A 22,165-nucleotide genomic window follows, 5' to 3' on the forward strand; every position below is an offset into this window, starting at 1 on the left:
GGACGGGACTGCGCATATGAAAACCACACCATAAAATGCCATGCAAATACACCAGATTTAGCCCCAAGAAAAAAACAAAAAAACATGAAAAAACATAAAAGTAAAATAAACAACAACAATGAATTCAGATATCAAACAACATAAATCAACCCAAAAGTATAAAGTCAGTCATGGTTTGTCCAAAGTCCAATGTTCAATGTCATTCAAGTCAGGGGGGAATGTGAGGCAGTTTTTAGAGTGTATGCAGCAGTTAGGGAGGGGAAGTGTGTGTGTGAGTGAAGCAGTGATATCCTACCGTCCAGGTAGGACAGAAACAGGGGATCGCTCTGGGACTAGCTCGCCATTGTGTTCAGGATCATCATCATGGGGTTGCATGAACTAATGGGGAAAAAACCTGGCCTGAACACAAAAGAGGCCAAATTAAACATATTATCAAAATAATAATTAAAGTAGCTGATCTACAACAGCATACAGCATAAACAGCATAAACCAGCATTTACAAATGTCAAATCATCATTTACGTTTCAAACTTCAAAATGAAAATAAACAAAACCAAACAAAACACTTCAAACATTTCAAACAAACATTTCAAACAAACTCACCAATTCAGTTCAAATGCAACAGCTCATCAGTTCAGTTCTTTCTCATCAGTTCAGTATTTGGAGTCTAAAACCAATCATCAGGGTCAGTGTTAATATCATGTATTGTAAGGAAGAGTAAAATGGTAAAATGTTTGCAGAAGAATCGGGATACAGACCTGCCACAGGTATTGATTACTAGGGTGTGGTGATGATTGCTGATTGAAACTGGTGTTACTGAGTGAGTGAGTGAGTGAGTGAGTGATCGGTGTGATGAGCTGTGAACTGATGCAGATGGTACATGTGACCATACAAATGCATGCATACTGATGCATACAAACAAATACAGACATACAATTATAAACCTGGGTTACACGTTCTTCCAGCATTTGAGTATGGTTTACTTCAGTGCTCCACTGCTCAATCTCTTCGGTGCGCAGCAGAGCGCCGTCCATTTTAGCGTGCTGCTCCTTCATCTCTGTGTCGATTTTGGTGAATTTTTGCGTGAAATCCCTGTTCAATCAGCTTATTATCCATCTGCGTCGCGATTTCTTCTTTGAATGTTCTCAAGTCCATTTTCACCTCCTGTCGTAGGGCGCCGAGCTGACTGTTGATAGCGTCCAAACTAGCCTGGAGGGAAGCCATGCTGATTTCGTTAGCTTCGGGTGCTAGCGTGTCCTCTCTTGTGTCTTCTTCTTGGTGTGTTTCTTAACTTTTCCCGTCTCTTTTTTTGTTTCTCTTTCTCGTGTGCATTTCTCGTTGACTGTGGTTCTTGTTTTCTACTTTACAAGTATCTAGCGTGGTATAAATAAGTTGGCTGTGGGAGCTCTCAACTTTATGCGACCGTCCTGTTCGTCGCCATACCGGAACAACCCCTGATCTGCTATTTTCAATAGCTAAAGTATAACAATGCTTAAAACACCAAACGGGGTTCCCGTCCTGAATGGGTTAAGAATGTTTTTCAAAATGTTTTTCAAAATAGTCAAGGACCCCCAGAATTATATGTTCGCTGTGAAAGAATATATAGTCAATAATCGGGCCATAAATCTCATCAATTGTTGGTCCTTCATGGCTCAAATGCCATAATAAATAATGGACCTTGATATGAAAAGGTTTGAAAATCAAGTGATATATACCGTAACCTCTAAATGTAATAATAATAATAATCTCCAAGACATTTGCCAGACATACACAGTACGTACAGTAATGTGAGTTCCCAGAAGTTCTCGCCACCAGCTCTCGGGGGCAGAGCTGTTCCTGGCAATGATGGAATGATGAAGTATTTGATTCATTTACTGGCAATGATGGAATGATGAAGTATGAAGTAAGAGCAGGGAGCATTAGAGAGGCAGGGGTTGAAATCCCGTTAAGAGGGCACTTTTGGACAACAATAGCGAAAATAGCAGGTCTACAAGCTCACAACGACACGCTGAGAGCTTGTAGATCAGCTATTTTTGGGGCGTAACCCAGCACTCTTTTGCTAGTGGAGACGCAGTGTAACGGCATTGGATTTCAAAACAAATTTGTTCAAAGCAAAATTCTGCGTTCCAACTTCTGCATTCCAAAATTTGGAACACCCTTCCCAAAACCATCCGACAAGCAGATACCATTGCATCCTTTAAATCTCTTCTCAAAACTTATTCATTCAGAAAAGCATTCCTTTAATAAAAAAGTTCAGGAGACTTTGAGAAAAAAAGCAATTATCCTGAATGCTGCCTTCCTGTTAAGAGTGAGTACGGATGAGGACCCAAATGCAGGCGACAGTAGGCCTATAGGCAGAGCAATATAACTCAGAAGGATTTATTAAACAAACTGAGGTTCTTCCATAAACAGGGCAACGTAGGCAGGACAAAAACACAGAAACCATACAGGAACTCACACAACAGGGAACTACGAACCAACAAGAACACAATGCAAACACAGGACTTGAATACACACAGGATAACAGGGCACAGGTGGAACCAAAATACAATCAACACTAGGATAGGCTGGGGGACTAAAAGGACACAGGTGGAAACACTGACAAATTACAAGGTAGGTTAGACATGGTAACTAACAGTAACTAGGAAGACAGGAACCATACTACAAAATAAGATACACAAAACTAAGGATACACAAAACTAAACAGAGTAACAGAAAACCAAAACCAAAGAGAAACAGTCAGGAATACAAGAGCACATACATACAAAACATACTGAAATCAGTGAAATGACAGGAATACAAATTAAAGTCCAAAATCTAGTCAAGGACAGTGCAAAGTTCATCGTGACACTTCCGGTATATATGGCATGGAAAGGAGAGGAGTGGCATTTGCATTTCTTCCACCATTTAGTAAACGCTGCGTTCGTGGTCTGGAAAGGGCAGTTGTTTTACAGACGGGTAAAAGGGCAGGGGCTGAAGCCCCCTTTGATGTCTATTTGTGCACGTCCGGGTGTAAGAGTAAGTAAGTAAGTCCGGTATTCTAAATGTTGAGCAAAACTACAAAAAGTAAAGACATCAAAATATACTTATAAGTAACAAAGGTAAAAGTACTCGCAATGCAGAATGTCCCATTTTACAAGTTTCCAAATGTTTAAAAAGCCTTTGAAAATAGCAGATTCACAAGCTCACAAAGCGACACATTAATAGCCAAGGTAAATATAGGGCTGAAGTGGTTCATGCATGTCTCATAATAATAATCATCATAATCTACAAAGTAACTAGTCACTAAAGTTTTCAAATAATTGTAGTGGTGTAAAAGTACAGTTACTTTTCAGATTTAGATCTTGCACCCGTTGTAAAGGTCGCTGCAGGCAGCGTTCATTAAGAAGAACAGCGCTGTTCCTTTTCTCTGCAGTGACATGAATAGTGAATGAGAGGGACCGTGTTGGCATAATAAATCATAGTTCTGCACTCGGTGCAGTCCCTCTCGTAGAAGAGCAGATGCTACTGTATATCGCCTCTGTCGGGTGGAAACTGTTGTCCAAAACTGTTACTTTTCAGGATTATTATATATTTTTAAACAACAAAGTAGCAGATCTACAAGCTCAAAACTCTGCTAAAATTATGGACTTAAGAGGTCTCTGTCCCGACAGCAGTCATCAGCCTCTACCCTCCCTGTCCCCCATAATAAAGCCTACAAGGGACTGTTCCATGTTCTTGGATTGAAACAATGACAAGATCGTGTGGAATGTGGGCTGGAATTAACGTGGAATTTGTGGCGTATAGTTATTCAGTATCAGTGCATAGATGAAAGCCATTTGTCATTGCCCTTGAATAAAATGGTGAATGAGGCATTGCTGTGAGGAAGCCATTAGGTTCTGTATTGTTTAAGCCACTTAACCACGAAAGAAAACATCCATGGCCACAAATGGTGCAATTATATAGAGACTTTATCCAAGGTGCTATATTTACAATTTACAATGTGTATTACATTTACGCACGGTAGGGGTAACCATGCAAGGGACCAACCTGCTCATCAGGAGCAGTTAGGGGCTCAGTGTCTTGCCAATTCAGAACATTTTAAAACCGTTGAGTAGTGTGGACGACGGAGGTTCAACAGAAAATAATTGATTCAGAACAAAACAAGGGAACCTCTTGACTTAAAGATTGGGTGAGGAATACATGTGTTTATATTTCATGCTATGCATTGCCACTTGATTTTTGTTGGATTACTTTTTGATTACTTTTGTTGGAATATATACTCATTGGAGACATTTAAAATAACTTTACGTTACAGGACTAAAGATCAGCATTTGATCATTTTAAACAGTAATTGGTTTGATTACGTTTGAGCTGTTACAGTAGCTCAACTTATTGGGTTCAATTCCGGGCTGGAAGAGGAAAGATTCAAGATTCAGTACTTTATTGCCATGTCAACAGAGTTGATTGGATTTGGTTTCAGTGCACTAAAAACAGACATACAGACAGACACATATTCACATCACATATTCACAGTAGAAAAATATACAAACATCATCTCTCTCATAAAAGTGCTGCTTTAACAATGCTGTCATGTCTTGTTTAGTTTTTTCTCCCTGTTTTGTTCCATCTCTGCATTTTTCTCGACATTGCACTCCTACTCAAGGACTGTGAGCAGGATTAAATTTAGGCCGCTCCTGGGGCTGGGGACCTTCATTGACTGTTGATTATGCTAAATGTAGGTCAAAAATATGATAAAATACCTGAAAAACCAGAAACCTTCGCATGCACACTATGTGGAGCCCCCCAAACAAATAGGGCCCTTGTGGGGGTTAATCTGTCTTCAAATCAACAAATAGTGAAAATGCACAATCTACAAGCTCTTTCTCCGAGGACTATTTTCGGCCGGACTGTTCAAATAAATATACACTTTAAAATGCATTAAAGTGCAACAATCACACATAGTGTGCTGGATTACCTATCTCAATAAAAGCAGAATAAAACCAACCTTCTGGCGTGAGAGTTTCCTGCTCACACTAAGTTCATAACGTGCCATGATGCATTGTGAGCTTGTTGCGACCGTAGGTCGCAGATTAAAACCTGTAAAACCTGTCGCTCCGTCAGTCAGTCACGTCACCATATACAGTACTGTGGCCTTCAGTCCATCACGCCTTGTGACATCATGCCTCGTGACACGTCACGGCACCATATATGGCGTGTCAGTCCATCTTGCCTCGTGACTCGCTCCAAATATGGCCGTCTCCATATATGAAGATCACGACACTGACCTCATCAAACTCTGGATAGCCATACATGGAGAATACCGGATCATGCTAGATCTGCATATACAGTATGGAACCTGCCAGCAACTCAAACATAGCCCTTAGATCTCCATATATGGAGCTGACCTGTTCTGACATTCCATTATGTTGATCTTTTCCCACCCGTCCTTCCTCTTCGAAGTCTCCGTTTTGACTGATACCTGTCCATTCAAACTCTAGACGGGCCCGCCCCAAAAGTTATAAGTGCAGCCGCACCCTCATCAAACCCTGTACACTCAAGACACTGCCACCCTTAGATCTCCATACTGTATATGGAGCTGAACTGTTCTGACATTCCAAATGACACGCTCCATATATGGCCAGTACAGAATTCATTCCAATATGTTGATCTGACTCCCCATGCCAAAGCGCCAGCGCCAGCAGTCTGCTGTCACCCAGGCAGATGCGTGCACGCAAACTTGTCCTCGATTCTCGCCCCCTCAGGGCGTTTTACGGGTATATTGGCTACTATCACTATTTTCTTTTTTTTCCCCATTTGAACTGGGAACCGCGCCCAGAAGTGACAAGCACTTGGAATTGACCATTTTATGCAGACTGTGGCCTTGCCAGCAAGGTGGTATTAAACTAGATGTAATCTCCCATTGACAGCCCATACATCCAAACGCTCATCCAAACATCCAAACGCTCGTTTTCAGTAAAGCAACCTCCTGCTGCCATCTGCATTATCTGCAAATTCAAAACAGGATGTGTAGCCCATACATCCAAACAGAAAAGTCCTATGGGAAATTGCATCTAGTTACCACCTTGCTGGCAAGAAGGCCACGGTCTGCATAAGGGCCAAGTCTATAGGCATTACATCTGGTTGGACTTCTATAAATCGCCAATATTTGCCTCTTTTCTTTTTTGACATACGTATTTGGCCAATTTGGTATTAAAAAGGTCTTAAAGGTCATTCAATTATCACTTTTAAAATGTGCAGATACCATACACTTACATACAGTATAATGCATCTTGGTTTGTTTACTGTTAAGATTCAGCTAATCCTCTGCGGTCCCCCCAAAAAAATATATTAGTGGATCCCCCAGTTTGGGAACCAATGGCCAATTAGGCCATGAAAACAAAGCAAACCCCAAATCACACACAATTGTGCGGGAGATGCGGGAGATTGTCGCTCATTTATATAGCCTATAACACGTTGTGAACAATGCCTGGGCTGCAAATGTATAGCCTAGATAGAAGAAATGTGGTTATTTGCTGTCATAGGTGTCATCCAACCAGGCCCCCTGGGGGCCTTGGGGGTCTTAATCCCCATTTAGCCTCATTGTTAATCCAGCCCTTGGTGAACAGTTGCATTGGAGAGTGACAGTACAGATGGAAGAGCGAAAGTCATTTTTCGGATTTCAAACCCTTGAAGTCATACGTAGCCTACATACGAAGTTATACAACACTGGGCTCAACACTGAGGTTCATTGTTTTCATCCAGGGAGAGTGTGTGCAAAATTTGGCAGCGACCGGAGATTAGCTGGTAACAGACGGACGGACGGACACACACACACACACACACACACACACCCTAACACACACACACACACACACACACACACACACACACACACACACACACACACACACACACACACACCGGACGCGTGTGCAAAACATACTCTCTCCCCATGCCTTCGGCCTGGTGGAGACAATAATAACATGACTAGGACATGTTGCCCAAGCTTGTTAATAGAAATTGTAGTAATTGTCTTGTGAAAGAACTGAGGCTAGTACTTACCGTCTGTGACGTTAAGTTATTCCAAAAGTGTGGTCCTCTGAACTTGATGGTGAATTGGGCAGATGTTCTGAAGAAAGCAGAATGAAGATCAACGGATGCTCTTGTGTAATTATTTTGAATTTATTTTTTAAACTGGAATACATTTTGAAAACAGGCTGGGAGTAGTTTGTGAATTGATTGAAATAAAAATGCATATTTTAACTGGAACTGGTTAATTTGCTAGAAAAGGTAATCATTTTGATAAAGTGTTTTTGTAATAGCAAAACATGCAATTAAGATTAGATATGAAATTGCTAGCCAGAACAATTTGTTACAGTATGAAATATAATGGAATCATTGTATAATCTAAATTAATAAGGACTTTTCTATAGTGGCATATTCTTCGAATGACTCCAATATTCTTACTTTGTTAGAAATAAGTGCTATTTGATTTTTCCAACTGAGTTTTTCATCAAGTATGAAAGTATTCACGTTAAAATATACTTAAAGGACCACTTCACCACTTTTCAACCTATCTTCATATAATAGGTCCTCACTAATAATCATGATAAAATGGCACGATTTTTTGTGTCTCATAGGAGGGCTGTGGGCAGTTCAGAAACCGTCTTCCAGTGACATCATCATTAGGCAGATTATATTTTAAACACGATGTTTTTACAAAAATGTTTAGATTTTCATTATCGTGAGAACGATGGCTTCTATTTTCGCATTGCAACTTTTCAGGACTAGAAAGCCTGCAGTTTCTATTAGCTTGTATTCCCCATCGATGATGTCACTGGAAGACGGTTTCTGAACTGCCCACAGCCCTCCTATGAGACACAGGCCGAGTAGAAAAAAAATGCGCAATTTTTTCATGATTATTAGTGAGGACCTATTATATGAAGATAGGTTAAAAAGTGGTGAAGTGGTCCTTTAAGTACTGAGAGAAGTACTCATTTGACAGAATGTTCCATTTCACAAGTTTCCAAATGTGTTTTATAAACATATTTTTGTATGGTTTCCCAGATTGGAAAATCCCTGGTGCCATCATTATGTGATGCTGATATGCTCATATATCTGTCAGTCCTTGTCCGTTTTATGTCCATATATGGAGACCCCTGATCTGACATCATATTTGGGCACATATAGCTGCATTGGGAACTCCTTATATGGTTATGGTTGAGACACGAGAGTGATGTCAGAGATCCGCCTGCCCGCCGACAAACAACGTGTTATAAATAGTTGCCGTGTCACATGGGCTGCTATCATAAACCTTTGAGGTGTGAGTTCAACCAACCGAGACGATGGCATCAGCTGAAAGCGGAGAATTCAAACCCAGCTGGGCGGACCAGGTCGAAGAGGAAGAAGCAGACGGCCGGTTACCGCCTCCAAAAGAAACAATCAAAGGAAATATCAAAACCATTACGGAATATCAAATAGACGAAGCGGGAAAGAAGTTCAAGATCGTGCGGACCATCAGGATTGAGACTCGAAAGACCTCAAAAGCCGTGGCCAGGAGAAAGAACTGGAGGAAATTTGGCAATGCTGAGTTTGACGCACCGGGCCCTAATGTCGCTACCACCACCGTCAGTGACGATGTCTTCATGACCTTCATCTCCAGCAAAGAGGAACTGAACGCCCAAGACCACCAGGATGAAGACCCCATGAACAAGCTCAAGGGACATAAGATGGTGACCTGCCGTGTGTGCAAAGGTGACCATTGGACCACCCGCTGCCCTTACAAGGACACTCTGTTTGCGACCGGCGGCGAGGAGAAGCCCGCCGCACCGGGAGAGTCGGAGCCGGCGCAGCCGTCGCAGAGCAAGACCGGGAAATATGTTCCTCCCAGCCTGAGGGACGGAGGCACGACGCGCAGAGGAGAGTCCATGCAGTCCAGCCGCAGAGCCGACGACAGCATGGCCACTATCCGCGTGACCAATCTGTCCGAGGACGCCTGCGAGGAGGACCTCCAGGAGCTCTTTAGGCCGTTCGGCTCGCTGTCCAGGACGTACCTAGCCAAGGACAAGTTCACTGGACAGTCCAAGGGCTTTGCTTTCATCAGCTTCCACCATCGGGAGGATGCAGCCAGGGCCATTGCAAAGATGTCCGGATATGGTTACGATCATCTTATTCTCAGTGTTGAATGGGCAATTCCATCAAATAACTGAGTGCCACTATCCAAAAATATGCCAGTGGGCGGTGCCAGATTGTATTGTTCCAGAAGTTCAACTTGGCTTTTATATGATAACGGAATTTTTGACAAGAAAACAACTTAAAATAGTAAAATCACACCCAGTGTGAAGTGAGGGGCGCTCTTATTATCGTACATCATCATGCATCATCTCATACTGGCCAATCAGAATGCCTGTTGCCACAAATTTACATCATATTTGGCGGACATTTGACCTAATTTCTCCTTTCATTGTCAATGGCAGATATTGAGTAGATATTTACTAGTCCAGTAAATAAAGTAAAAAAATCCTCTCAGGTTGGACAAAATTGGATTATTTAGTTCCTCACCTGATTCTGACAGGGCATTATGTCTACTAGCCAGGATAAAAGATCTACCCTAATCTGCTCACTGCTAATACCCTACATTTGCCTTAATCCAAGATGCCACCATTTACACCCGATTATAAGGCAATATTTTCTAAATGTCATTATGCTTTTGCTCATTATGCACATGTGACGTGTCAAACTAGGGGTTTTTCCCCCAAATGTCCCCAAAATGTGCTGACCTCATCACATTTGTGATGATGGCTATGGACGTTTTTAGCCCAAGGAGTGTTCTTTGTGCAAAACTAATGCTTGGAATGGATTCAGAATCATGAAAACCCCCTAGTTTGACACGTCACATGCTACTAAAGCAAAATTAAATTTAGAAAATATTGCCTTATAATAGGGTGTAAATGGTGGCATCTTGGATTAAGGAAATGAGCAGTGAGCAGATTTGGGTAGATTTTTCATCCTGGCTAGTAGACCTAATGTCCTGTCAGAATCAGGTGAGAAACAAAATAATCAAATGTTTCCAACCTCTGCCATTTAATTATTGGACTAGACGTGTGGGGCCAAAAGGTGTATATAGGAGGGGCGAGTGAGGGGCGCTCTTATCATCAGTCACAAAATGTATTGGCCCACATGATGTCTCATGTGAATGCTTGTTTAACTTCTGCGATAAACAAAAAAATAAAGTCCACTTGGCTACCATTCGATTTTTGAGGGGCGCTATATTCAGCTATTGATTCAGTGTAGATTTTCGTCTTACACAAACATTAAATTCCCATTGACAATGGAGAATTTATGTCATGAGTGGATGAGCAAATCGGCTATTTTTGTCCTACACATTTTTGTCCTACACAAATTAAATTGCCATTGATATTGCATGGATGATGTACGATGATAAGAGCACCCCTCACTTCACACGGGTGTGATTTTTGTTCTCTAAACAAACATTCCATAGTCCATAGACTTGGCTGCTATATGACTTTAACTGTACAGAGATTACACAATGCGGAGGGTGTAGGCGAGATTTATTGCGGATAGATTGATTACAGTATGGAGCTGGGATTGAGTGAATGGACAGAACAGGTGACTGATGCATGATAAACAGAGTGATGAAGAGGAGACATGGTGGAGGAGCTTTGGCGCGGGCCCCATGGGGACGGGCCGGAGCCTCGGCTCGGATCCTGCCTGGCGGAGGCAGGGGGGGCTCTTGAGCCTGCCCCCCTGGGGCCAACCTGGTGGAGCCTGCTGCTGGGCGGCGTCGGGGAGGTGGCGGGTACCTGAACGGAAGCACAGATGAATGACGAGAAGGAGAGGACGCCCTTTTAATGGGGCGCGGATAAGGTAACGTTGATCTGATTGGAGCTGTTGAGTGACGGCTAGTTCCATCTCTCAGTTGAACTGACGTATATAACTAACACTTCAACTGTACAGAGATTACACAATGCGGAGGGTGTAGGCGAGATTTATTGCGGATAGATTGATTACAGTATGGAGCTGGGATTGAGTGAATGGACAGAACAGGTGACTGATGCATGATAAACAGAGTGATGAAGAGGAGACATGGTGGAGGAGCTTTGGCGCGGGCCCCATGGGGACGGGCCGGAGCCTCGCCTCGGCTCGGATCCTGCCTGGCGGAGGCAGGGGGGGCTCTTGAGCCTGCCCCCCAGAAGGAATTTAAGGGTACACACCTGGAGGAATGGTACGAACTTCAGAAGGAAGGAGTAGATTAAAGTTTACCTGGAAGGGACTATACAAACGATGTTGGCGAGATTCTCTCGACGAGCCGGGGCCTTTAGCGAGAAGGGATCCATGGGAGAGTGAGGAAGGCCCCGCGCCATTGGAGCCTCACGATGGCTGGTGCTGCCGACATGGGAGCCCTCGCGGAAGGGGCTCGAGGGAGAATGGTTAGTAGGTACGGTTGGTAGGCGAACAGCCTGATGGTTAGCGAGCCTCTGGACGGTTAGCTGGAAATCGTTTGCCGGCAGAGTCTATTGGGATGAGAGTAAAGTTGATTAGCATGGCATGAATGAAACGTGAATGGGATGATTATTTAGCAGGCGTAGGAGCGGGCGTCCTCTCGACAGAGGGTTGCGCAATGAAGGCAACTTCGCCTGACGGAACAGGGGAGCTCCCGGTGGAGAAGGCCGACGGGCGTAGGAGCGGGCGACCTCTCGGCAGAGGGTTGCGAGATGGAGGCAATGAGTGAGAAGTTGTTTCACCTGACAAGACGGGGAACTCCCGACGGAGGAGGCCTGCGAGGCCGGAGGACGGGACGGGCGGCGTTTTGGTAGGAGTGAGTGAGCGTCCTGGAGAGGGAGAACATGTTAGAGATGGGCAGAAGAAGAGGTACCCGCCGCCCGACGCAACCACCAGTCAGTGTATGTACCGCACTAGTAGACGCCATGGACTTCTGGGCATCGAGCACGGATCCGGCAGGGGGTCTGACGTAGGAGAGGTAGGCAGAGGACGACCAGCGGCCCATGGATTGCAGGGTGAGGGCAGGAACGCCGCTGGCAGCAGCGGTGGTGGCAGCTCCGATTCTCAGGGAGTGGCTGGAGTAGCGGTCAGGAGGAAGACCGCATCTTACAAGCAGTGAGCGGAGATGGGAGGTGAACTCTCTACGTCGTCCTCAGATGAGCCCTCCATCGTCGTCTCCGGTCATCTCGGTTCTCCATACATCTGGCCGGCTCCTTTGTGCTTTCCGCACCAGTATATTTCTTTAGTGCGTCCACGTAGGTAGGTGTGGGACGTCCTCTCGATCGACGCCCGTGTGTTGGTTCCCACAGTGCAGCTTTTGGCCGGAAGTTCTTGATGGCGGTGGCAGTGACCAGCTAGTCTCGTTCTCCTTACTGCTATCTTCTCTGTTACACTTGGTAATCCCCCGTACAGACGCTTGTTGGTGACGTGCTCATCCTGGTTGATGTTAGGTACCACGTAACGTTCTGGTGTAGCGCCCGTCCAGGGATTTCTGTAGGGCTTGAGTAAGTGTCCAGCATTCACGGCCATAGAGGAGGACGAACTCCACGGTAGCAGAGAAGAAACTGATCTTGATATGGAGGGGGAGGAGCGCAGAGGAGAGGTACCCGACCACCCGACGCGACCACCAGTCATTGTAAGTGCCGGACTAGTAGGCGCCATGGATCTCTGGGCCACGAGCGAGACCTGGGCATCGTGATGTTTGACGAACGCGGGGCGGACCCAAGGGGAATTGTTTGACGAACATAGGTTTCTTGGGCTATGGCTGACGCAGTGGACGTGGAACCGATATTATTATTAATGTTATGACCAACTGCAGGAAACTATTCCGCTTGGAATTCCCCCCCAAAACTGAAGTGGGAGCGTAGCACGGTGGCCTGAGCTCTCCAAGCAGCGGAGGCTGCGAATAGGTTATGGCTTAGAGGTGAGTGGTTTGAGACGTTGAGTGGGTGGTTGCCTATGTGTTTAGACATTACGGTGCAGTTGAGACGTTACGGTGCATGGCTGCCTATGTGTTTAGACATAACGGTGCGGTTGAGACGTTACGGTGCGTGGCTGCCTATGTGTTTAGACATTACGGTGCGGTTGAGACGTTACGGTGCGTGGCTGCCTATGTGTTTAGACATTACGGTGCGGTTGAGACGTTACGGTGCGTGGCTGCCGAGCTTGGCTGGTGCAGTGCATGGCTGCCGAAGAGTTTAGCTGTTGCAGTGCATGGCTGCCGAAGAGTTTAGCTGTTGCAGTGCGTGGCTGCCGACTGAGTTTGGCTGCTGCAGTGCGTGGCTGCCGAATTAGTTTAGCTGTTGCAGTGCGTGGCTGCCGACTGAGTTTAGCTGCTGCAGTGCGTGGCTGCTGATGGGATTAGATTGCGGTGGATGGCTGACCGTGTCAGTCCGTGTTGAAGAAAACCGGTGGACGAAGAGGCCTAGCCGAGAACCTGGCCTTCCCGGCATGCGTGAGAAGTGCTCGATTCCCTGATGGTCGCCGAGCAGGTAGCTGGACAGGAGGAGCACAAGCATAGAGTTAGTATGGTCGGGCCGACGTAGCAGTTGGAGTGAGAGTGGAGTCTTAAGACTTAACACATTGATTGCTAACTTTTGAAATTCTACTCAGGATTGCTTCTGCTAAGCGATTAACATTGGACTTTTTAACTTTTTAGGGGCCCACAGCGAGGGGCCTCTTATAGCACATCGCACATTGCATAAATCAAAAGGAAGCCAAACTAGTCCACTTCAATTTAAAAAAAAAAATATGATTCTACCATCTTCCATTCTGGAGATATTGACCTTTTTCTAAAACCTGCTTTTCACTGCACGCTGCTCTTTTGAAAAAACAGCAGAGATATGGAAGGTTGAAGTTGACAGACATTGACAGACAGATATAAAAATGAACACAAATAATATCATATACATACTACACACTGAATGAAAGCCCTGAATGTCTACTTTTAGGAGGAAAACAAATACACATGGTCCCATGTATAGTTTGTCAGTAATTGGCTGTTGAATGCAGCTTGCGCCCACCAGAGAGGATTTCAGAAAATGCATGGACCTGAAGAACCATTATTCACAAAATAAGGCCTATAGCGACATGTACATACTATATACCGTATGAAACAGAAGACTCTCTGCTTTCATAAGAAAAATACTTCTACTGTAATAATAATACAAATCACACCCCTGTGAAGTGAGCAGTGCAATGTTGCACTGCTCACTTCACAACATTGCACTGCTCACTTCACATGGGTGTGATTTTTATTATTATTACAGTATTAGTTTTTTTCTTATGAAAGCAGAGAGTCTTCTGTTTCATACGGTATATAGTATGTACATGTCGCTATATGCCTTATTTTGTGAATAATAGTTCTATAGGTCCATGCTTTCTCTAATCAGACCAGTGTGTTCTCCAGTGGAAACCTCGTATGAATCTGATCTCAGGTCAGAATGGGCTAAAGTTCTCTCTGAAAAAGAGAATTTTATAAATGAAATGGATTCAATAGTCTAGTATTGACAAACAGTATATGGGATATGTGTATTTTATTTGTTTTCCTCCTAAAATTAGACATTTAGGGCTTTCATTCAGTGTAGTATGTATATGATAATTTATTTATGTTTATATCTGCCTGTCATGATAACGTCATGATGATGATGATTCTATGCACATATGTGATCATTGTCTCAGTAAACAAAATCAACAGATCGTTTGATAGCATAACAGTGACTTGAGAGGTTGACATGTCTGGACATGAACCACAGGAGCGACTCAACTCGCAGTGGGGGGGGGGGGGTTCCACGACATGTCTGGACATGAACCACAGGAGCGATAAGCGTAGCCCGGCTGGCTGTGATTTCGACAAAATGACAGACAACACGATGGCTTCCGCAGCTTAGGATTGTATTAGTTATCCATTACAAACGGGTCGATTACGTCCCAGACGCCTTATCACTGCAATTGGCTGGCGAAGGCGCTATGGCGATTATGGTGATCAACTGCCGAGAATCTTTTTTCCGAGAATGAGAGTAGCATTGCAAACTGCAAAACGATCGATCGCAACTCGCAGTGTGGGGGGGGGTTCCACGGTGTGATATCTGCTAGCCTAGTATACTGCTTCTTTGTCCAAACATGGCTGACGCGACGGCGAAAAAAAGACAGTTGGTCAGATGTATACTGCTTCTCCTATGGCGGTCCTTCGAGAATACGTCATTCGTTTCGCGTGTCTGTGTGCGTGAAATGGCGATCGACCGTTGGAGATTATTCTTGGTTTATATACGGGTTTATATTTCCGAGAATGAGGCGGCAGACCGGTGAGTTGTCGTTGGAAAGAATTAGAGAGGGCTGTGTCGAGTGGATCTGTGTGAATGAGTGGGGGGGGGGGGAAGAAACTGTAATGCGATGGAGAGATGCCTCGGGAGAAACCATGTAGAAACAGGAGGGGAAGGGTAATCGAGTGTATTCACAAATTTCACACACACTAGAAAATGGGTAGCTCCATTTTAGATCCCCTGATCTGCGTTGGTCTATGCCGTGTGCAGGACGGCGATGCCGCCTCCCCAGTACGTCGTAATGGATACGGCATGCCTGGAATGTGGTTAGACCAGGCCTCTTTTCAGGAGGTGGGGGGCTTTAAACTCCCGGATCTCATGAGCGGATCTTTCTGGAGATGATCGGTGTTACATTATGTGTTGTCCGGGCGTCAGAGAAGTTGATGTACAGTATACAGTAAAAACACCAATAAAACGCTTTAGAGCGTGATGCGCAGACGGCGCTCGAGATTAATAAAACGCTTTAGAGCGTTTTGCGCAATCGATGAGTTAATTGACGCTGGAGCAGGAGAAACAGTGCAGTTGACGGGTGAGTAACGAGGAATACCGGATGGAACACGACCACCCTGAAGACAAATCATTTGTATATTTCTGCACTATACCTGCATCGAGTTAGCGTGACTGTCGTGTTGAATGCGGAAAGCGGTCGAAGAGGGTGAGTGGAGTGATGCATGCTGCGGTTTGGTCATGTCGTGACCATTGAGAGATGACTGCATGTGTAGCGTTAACTGAAGCTGGGGTGCAACGGACGTGTGAATTAGGCAAATCAAATCTCGCGTTTGAGTGCAACGTGACGGGTCCTAAATGAGCGATTTAGCGAGACAGCGGGAAGCCGCTCCGTGCACTTGAGCCGATTCCTGAGCAAACGCAATGTGATAATCACACCCGTGTGAAGTGAGGGGCGCTGGTGTAAAAAGGCTAGCTCGAGTTGACTAGGTGATGAGGTCATGTGAACGAACGGTGCCGGCATGAACATTAAATGCTGTGAATGATAGGGGACGAAATGGCGTAAATGAGGGACAATATGGCAAGCATTTTCCCTTCATTGACAGTTGTCAATGTAATAATGGAGCGTTCTTTCTTGGCCACTACGGAGCTACGAGCTCACGACGTGAGGGTCTAACGTCGATCAGGGGGTTAGACATAAAATGAAAACCCGGAAATAAACCACAGCAAAATGTGACTTATTGAGCTGGTAGTGGGAGCTCCGACCTGTGAAGCTCACACGGCTTGTAGATCAGCTATTTGAACGTGTTCACACTGACACACGCACGCACGCCTCTCTTTTCTCTCTTCTTCTCCTCTTTTTACTTTGCTTCTTTTCCTCCTTTTCTTTTCTTGTTTTCCTCTTCCTTCTTTCCTTCTCTTTTTTCTCTCTCTTTTTTCTCTTCTTTCTTTTCCCTTCTTTCTACGATTACGATCAACATCTCACCACAATCCACATGATTGAAGCATGAATCTGAAGCACTAGCAGATTGCCGTGGCATGAATGAATGGGGCAACGAGTTGCCATATTGGAAGAGACAACGTCAGATAGTTTACCATCATGTTAAACTGAGGGTGCTTCGAATGAACCGCAGGTTTAAACGACGACGTTCACCCGGCAAGTGATTTAACTAAAACAAGCCTGGGACGCTTATAATGAGCAGACGTGGCAACATGCCTGACGGGCACGAGCGGACATACTCAGAGTAGTCTAGGATAGTGGCGACACTAGTGTTGACTCCCGTGGCAACAATCGAATGCGGAAGTGCTCGTTCTATCTCAATGGGATAGTTCCAGCCAGAGGAACAATGTTTGGAACTATACAAGCGTCGCCACTCCTACTCTATACTGCCATTAGCCATTTCCAAAATAGATTCATCATTAAATACGCTGACGACTCGGTCATCGTCAGCCTGCTTGACAATGATGAGAACTGTCACGGGCAAGTGGTAGACGACTTTCTATCCTGGTGTGACAACGCCTTCTTGCAGCTTAATGTTTCAAAAACAAAAGAGCTATGCATAGATTTTAGACGTTCCCCACAATCCCCCCAGAAGAGTGTTGTCAATGGACAGACTGTAGATATTGTGCCTAGATACTAGATACTTGATACTTAGCCAATTTCCTTAGGCAGTACAGGTACTGCCTAAGGAAATTGGCTAAGTTCAATGTCGACAAGACTCTGATGAAACTGTTTTACAGTGCCTACATCGAGTCCGTCATTTCTTTCTCCATTATCTGTTGGTATGGAAATCTCTGCATCAGAGACAAAAATTCCCTAGGGAGAATTGTAAAAGTGGCCTCAAAAATCATTGGCTCACAAATGAACGGCCTAGACCAGATCTTTAAGAAACAGGTACTTAACAAAGCCCTGTGTATCCGATCTGATGCTGCTCACCCACTATACGGAGAGTACATCCTTCTCCCATCCGGCCTTCGCTTGCGAGCCCCCTGTGCCACAAAAAACAGGCACAAACATTCCTTTGTCCCGGTCTCTATTCACACACTGAATGTTGCTGTGCGTAGATCGAGGATATAACCTTATGATGAGCACTTTTACTTTTTACTGTATTATCCTGTGCCTATGTCTATGCACACGCACTTTTATGACCTATCGCATAGCACTTTAATAGTTGTGTGCACCTTTTACTCTGGTATCCGCTATGTGAACTGTTTGTTGTCATTCATTGTTTAATGTACTGTCTATGCTGCAACCCAATTTGCCCTTCGGGGACACTAAATAAACTTGAACCTTGAACCTTGAACTACTGTGGACAAACTAGTCGCCGTGTGTATTTTTAATCCTGCTGCCTTGGATCTATACTACGTCCACATAATGACTAGTAGCCTACTACTACGCACCCAAACGTGAAAGCAACGTTTAGTGCATGATCGCCCAGACGCCACTTGTAGCAGTGGCGAGACTGGTGGCATAAGGCATTAGCAACAGTAGAATTGAGCAGCCTTTGTATACAGCAACGCGCGGAATACGAAAGCACTGAAGCAGCAGCAAGCAGGCCAGGCATTGGAGGGGTTGGCACCCCTCAAAAAAAACTAAGCTATACTGACAATTTTGTCAACAAATAAAAACTAAAAAGTTAGGGAGAGACTATAGTGGAGGAGAGATCCAGTAGAACTAAAAGACAAGTTATTTCATGTGTGGTTATGTAGTGGTATATAGGCCTAGCAGATCTACAGATCATGATCATCTATTTTCAGCATGCCAACCACGTTTAAAATCTGACATTATGACTCCATAAAGGCCTTACAGATCGACATTTTAGTCAACAAAGTCAACTGTAGTTGACTAAAACTAAAACTTTTCAGATGACTAAAATATTACTAAAACTAAATCAGATTTGGGCTGGATTTGGGGGCTGCTGGCCATCCCACGCTGCATAATACAACCAGATGCTAGACTCACTAAAAAAGGCCTTTGGAACTAATTAGATGTTACTTTGGTGAGAGAGAGAGAGAGAGAGCTGTGGGCCTTGGTGGTTTGTGTTAGCCTGGCTAATAAGCCAGACCGAATCAGCCGTTGGCAAAAAAAATATTTGCCTGCCGGCGGATTACGGTCTGGAGAGGCTCAATTGTATGCCCATTTTCTACACCAGAGAACTGGGGCGGCCAATCGGGACACGGTATGCAATATGGGCGGGCTTTGGTACAGTGACTTTCAATGCTTGAGACCTTTGACTGACAGTAGCTCTGACCAATTGCGTCAAAGAGAAAATGTTTGAACCCCCCCCCCCCCCCCCCCCCCGGGAAACAAGATCCATACACAGCCTCTCCAGACTCAAATACCACACGACCGTGTGATTTGAGTCTGGCTTATTAGCCAGGCTAGGTTTGTGTATGTGCGTGCGTGCGTGTGTGTGTGTGTGTGTGTGTCTGGAAGACGACGACAGGAAAACGTGGGAGTATAGCCGCGATCCATCCATCTCTGTGCTTGTCAATTATGTCTGCGGTGGGTCCACTCCACAACCACCACGCGTCTTCATTTACTCTGTGGGCACACCACCACCACCGTCTCTCCGAGTCACCGTAGAGCCAATTAACCGCGCTGGCATTATCTGCTGCAATGCAGGGTTCATTAAGAACAGGCGGCACATTGGCATCAATGTGAGGTCTTCATTATGAAGCACTCGATGAATATTCATCCCCAGGCGCTTTAATTCAATCGTTTATGTGGAGTTGAATCACGCTATAAAGTGTCCCCGACAGAGGCATATAACACAACCTGGTAGGCTAGCAGTGTTAATGGCACTTAATGCTTCTGGTGGGAGGGAGGACTGTCTACAATATACCTCCTCAACGCATTCAGACCCGTCACCTGAGGCAGATTCTACAAAATGTCTTCTAAAGATGCTTTTTGTTGTTGCTATGCCAGTGGTGCTCAAACATTTTCATGTCAAGGACCCCCAAAATGAAGGTATGTCCCAGGGATCCAAATATATTGCAAGTGGTAGTAGTAGTAATAGTAAGCAAATATTTTAGTTAAAAGGTTTTGCTTTTAAAATATATTTCCAAAGACTTGCGCCAATGTTTGCAATATTTCAAAATGGCAGATCTACAAGCAATTTTAATAGCCTACTAATGTGCTATACAACATACTTTATATTTGTTTGTAACGGAGACTTGTCCTACCTTAGTTTTCAAGTCGCCAGCGCAGGTGTCATAGTTGAGACGCACATTCAAGGGTCCATAACATTAATTGTTTGCAATCAAGAGTGCACTAACCCCAATTACCAGCCTACACCCGTGAACAACCACCTGTAGGACTATGGCACACTGAACGTAACTGGAAAGATAGCAGCCTATAACTACGCCCTCTAAAGCCAACAACCTGGTAAACTAATTTTATGTTACAAACCTATATTCCCTAGACCCAAAAGGGTTTTATAACAATGAATAGTCTATAGCTAACATCTAATGACAGGCAAATAAAGGGACATATTTAGTAGGTGACAGAAAGCCATGCCTCAGGCGTCTCACACACTTTATACTCACCCACCCAGCAACGAGCATAAATATAGCTAATTGCATTGTCAACCCCCCCCCCCCAACCCCCATTAATTAGCTGTCTTCCTCAACAGAGAATAACAAACCAGCCAATAAGTCACTCCAGGGCCAGGCTTTGCATCCATTACAGGCCCTGCTACATCTCCAAGGAGACCACACACATGCACACACGCGCGGCACGCATGCATGCTGGTTAAAGCCGCAGAGCCGAGCTGCATACTGTACTTCTTAGCACGTTTTCAACTTGTTGTAACCGATACCAGAGCGATGCATGCATGCAGTGCTTTACAACCACTGACTTTGACTCCTTCAAAACTGCTCTCAAAGGGCACCTACAGTACGGACGGCTGCAATTCGAAACTGGCCCCCGTAAAATCTGAATCCCCCACCCACGCCTTTTCCCCCTCACTGTATATGTTTCTTTTTCCTTTTTACATCCTCTATGATGATTTGCTGTTTTGACTATATAGTTGTGTATATTCGTACGTCTCTAAATGTTTCGATTAATTGAAAATGGTGGGCCCTATTGTAAACAGTTTTTGTATTGAGTTGTACTTGAAATGTACTGTAATTCTGCAAACTGTAAATAAATCAATCAAGCAATCAACCGCTGGTTCCCAACAGACAAAATGTCCAATTAAGCTACAGAGCCGTGCAGTTAGCCGGGGAGCCACAGGCACAAAAGCTCAACGGTTAAGGATTAACCTGTGATGTCATGACATACTTTTTATTTGTTTTTTCTAATCACTTGGTCATTAAGGTCCACAGAATGAGAGATCTGCTCTGCCCGAAACCTCGTAAAAAAAAGTTATGGCCATTTTTGTATACCACACCAATATAGTCTTTGAGGCAAAATTTCATCATACTTTATTTATTTTATTTATTTTATTTATTTTATTTATTTTATTTATTTTATTTATTTTATTTATTTTATTTATTTTATTTATTTTATTTATTTTATTTATTTTATTTATTTTATTTATTTTATTTATTTTATTTATTTTATTTATTTTATTTATTTTATTTATTTTATTTATTTTATTTATTTTATTTATTTTATTTATTTTATTTATTTGACAGGGACAACGCTCATTAATCAACATGTCAGTTTTCACATCAATGTAAATGGGCCAGAGTTAGCCAAAGCTAAATTTCATCTGTAGTCCCTGGGCGGGCTCTTAAAAAGTAAATGATAAAAGAAAGACAGAGTGTAGGGCGCCTGCACACAACACCATGCGTTGATGCCGTGTGCGCATATGTGCAGGCACCCATCACTACGTCCATACAAAACACAGTACAACAGATAAAAGAAAGACAAAGTGTAGGGCGCCTGCACACAACACCATGCGTTGATGCCATGTGTGCATATGTGCAGGCACCCATCACCACGTCCATACAAAAACACAGTCACTTTAAGTCAAATTATATTGGTTGTCTATGGTGGGGTATACAAAAATGTTTTTTTTCGCAATATTTCCTCTCATTCTGTGGACTTTAATGACCAAAATTAATGATTAGAAAATATACAAATAAAAAGTATGTCATGACATCACAGGTCCTCTCAAAATGTCCCACTACTTTGTGTCAATTCAACTGTATACAGTATTACAACAGTTTTCTTGTACACGTCACGTACACAATGTATAAAAAAATGGACATATAACCAAAATACCATTCGTTTCCGTATAATATTTGATATTGTTTGCCATACAAGGCCCTTCATAATTTGCTGCATGGAAAGCAATCAATTCTGGATTAGTTGAAACACTGCATATTTACTGATAGCCTTAAAACCATTTACAAAACAGATGGAAAATTAGCTGCAGTAATTCT

At 43.9% G+C, this 22,165-nt stretch overlaps 1 protein-coding gene across 1 annotated transcript; it reads left to right on the top strand.

Annotated features, from left to right (window-relative positions):
* Positions 1–8,326: 8,326 nt before the first annotated feature.
* On the top strand, positions 8,327–9,190 carry LOC310867602 (eukaryotic translation initiation factor 3 subunit G-like; the record flags this gene model as incomplete). The annotated part of the gene is made up of 1 exon (XM_083777717.1): positions 8,327–9,190. The coding sequence occupies one exon, from the start codon at positions 8,327–8,329 to the stop codon at positions 9,188–9,190; it is 864 nt and encodes a 287-aa protein (XP_083633843.1).
* Positions 9,191–22,165: the final 12,975 nt, after the last annotated feature.

Source organism: Protomyctophum parallelum, assembly GCF_964188405.1.
Source record: "Protomyctophum parallelum genome assembly, chromosome: 12".
NCBI lineage: Eukaryota > Metazoa > Chordata > Actinopteri > Myctophiformes > Myctophidae > Protomyctophum > Protomyctophum parallelum.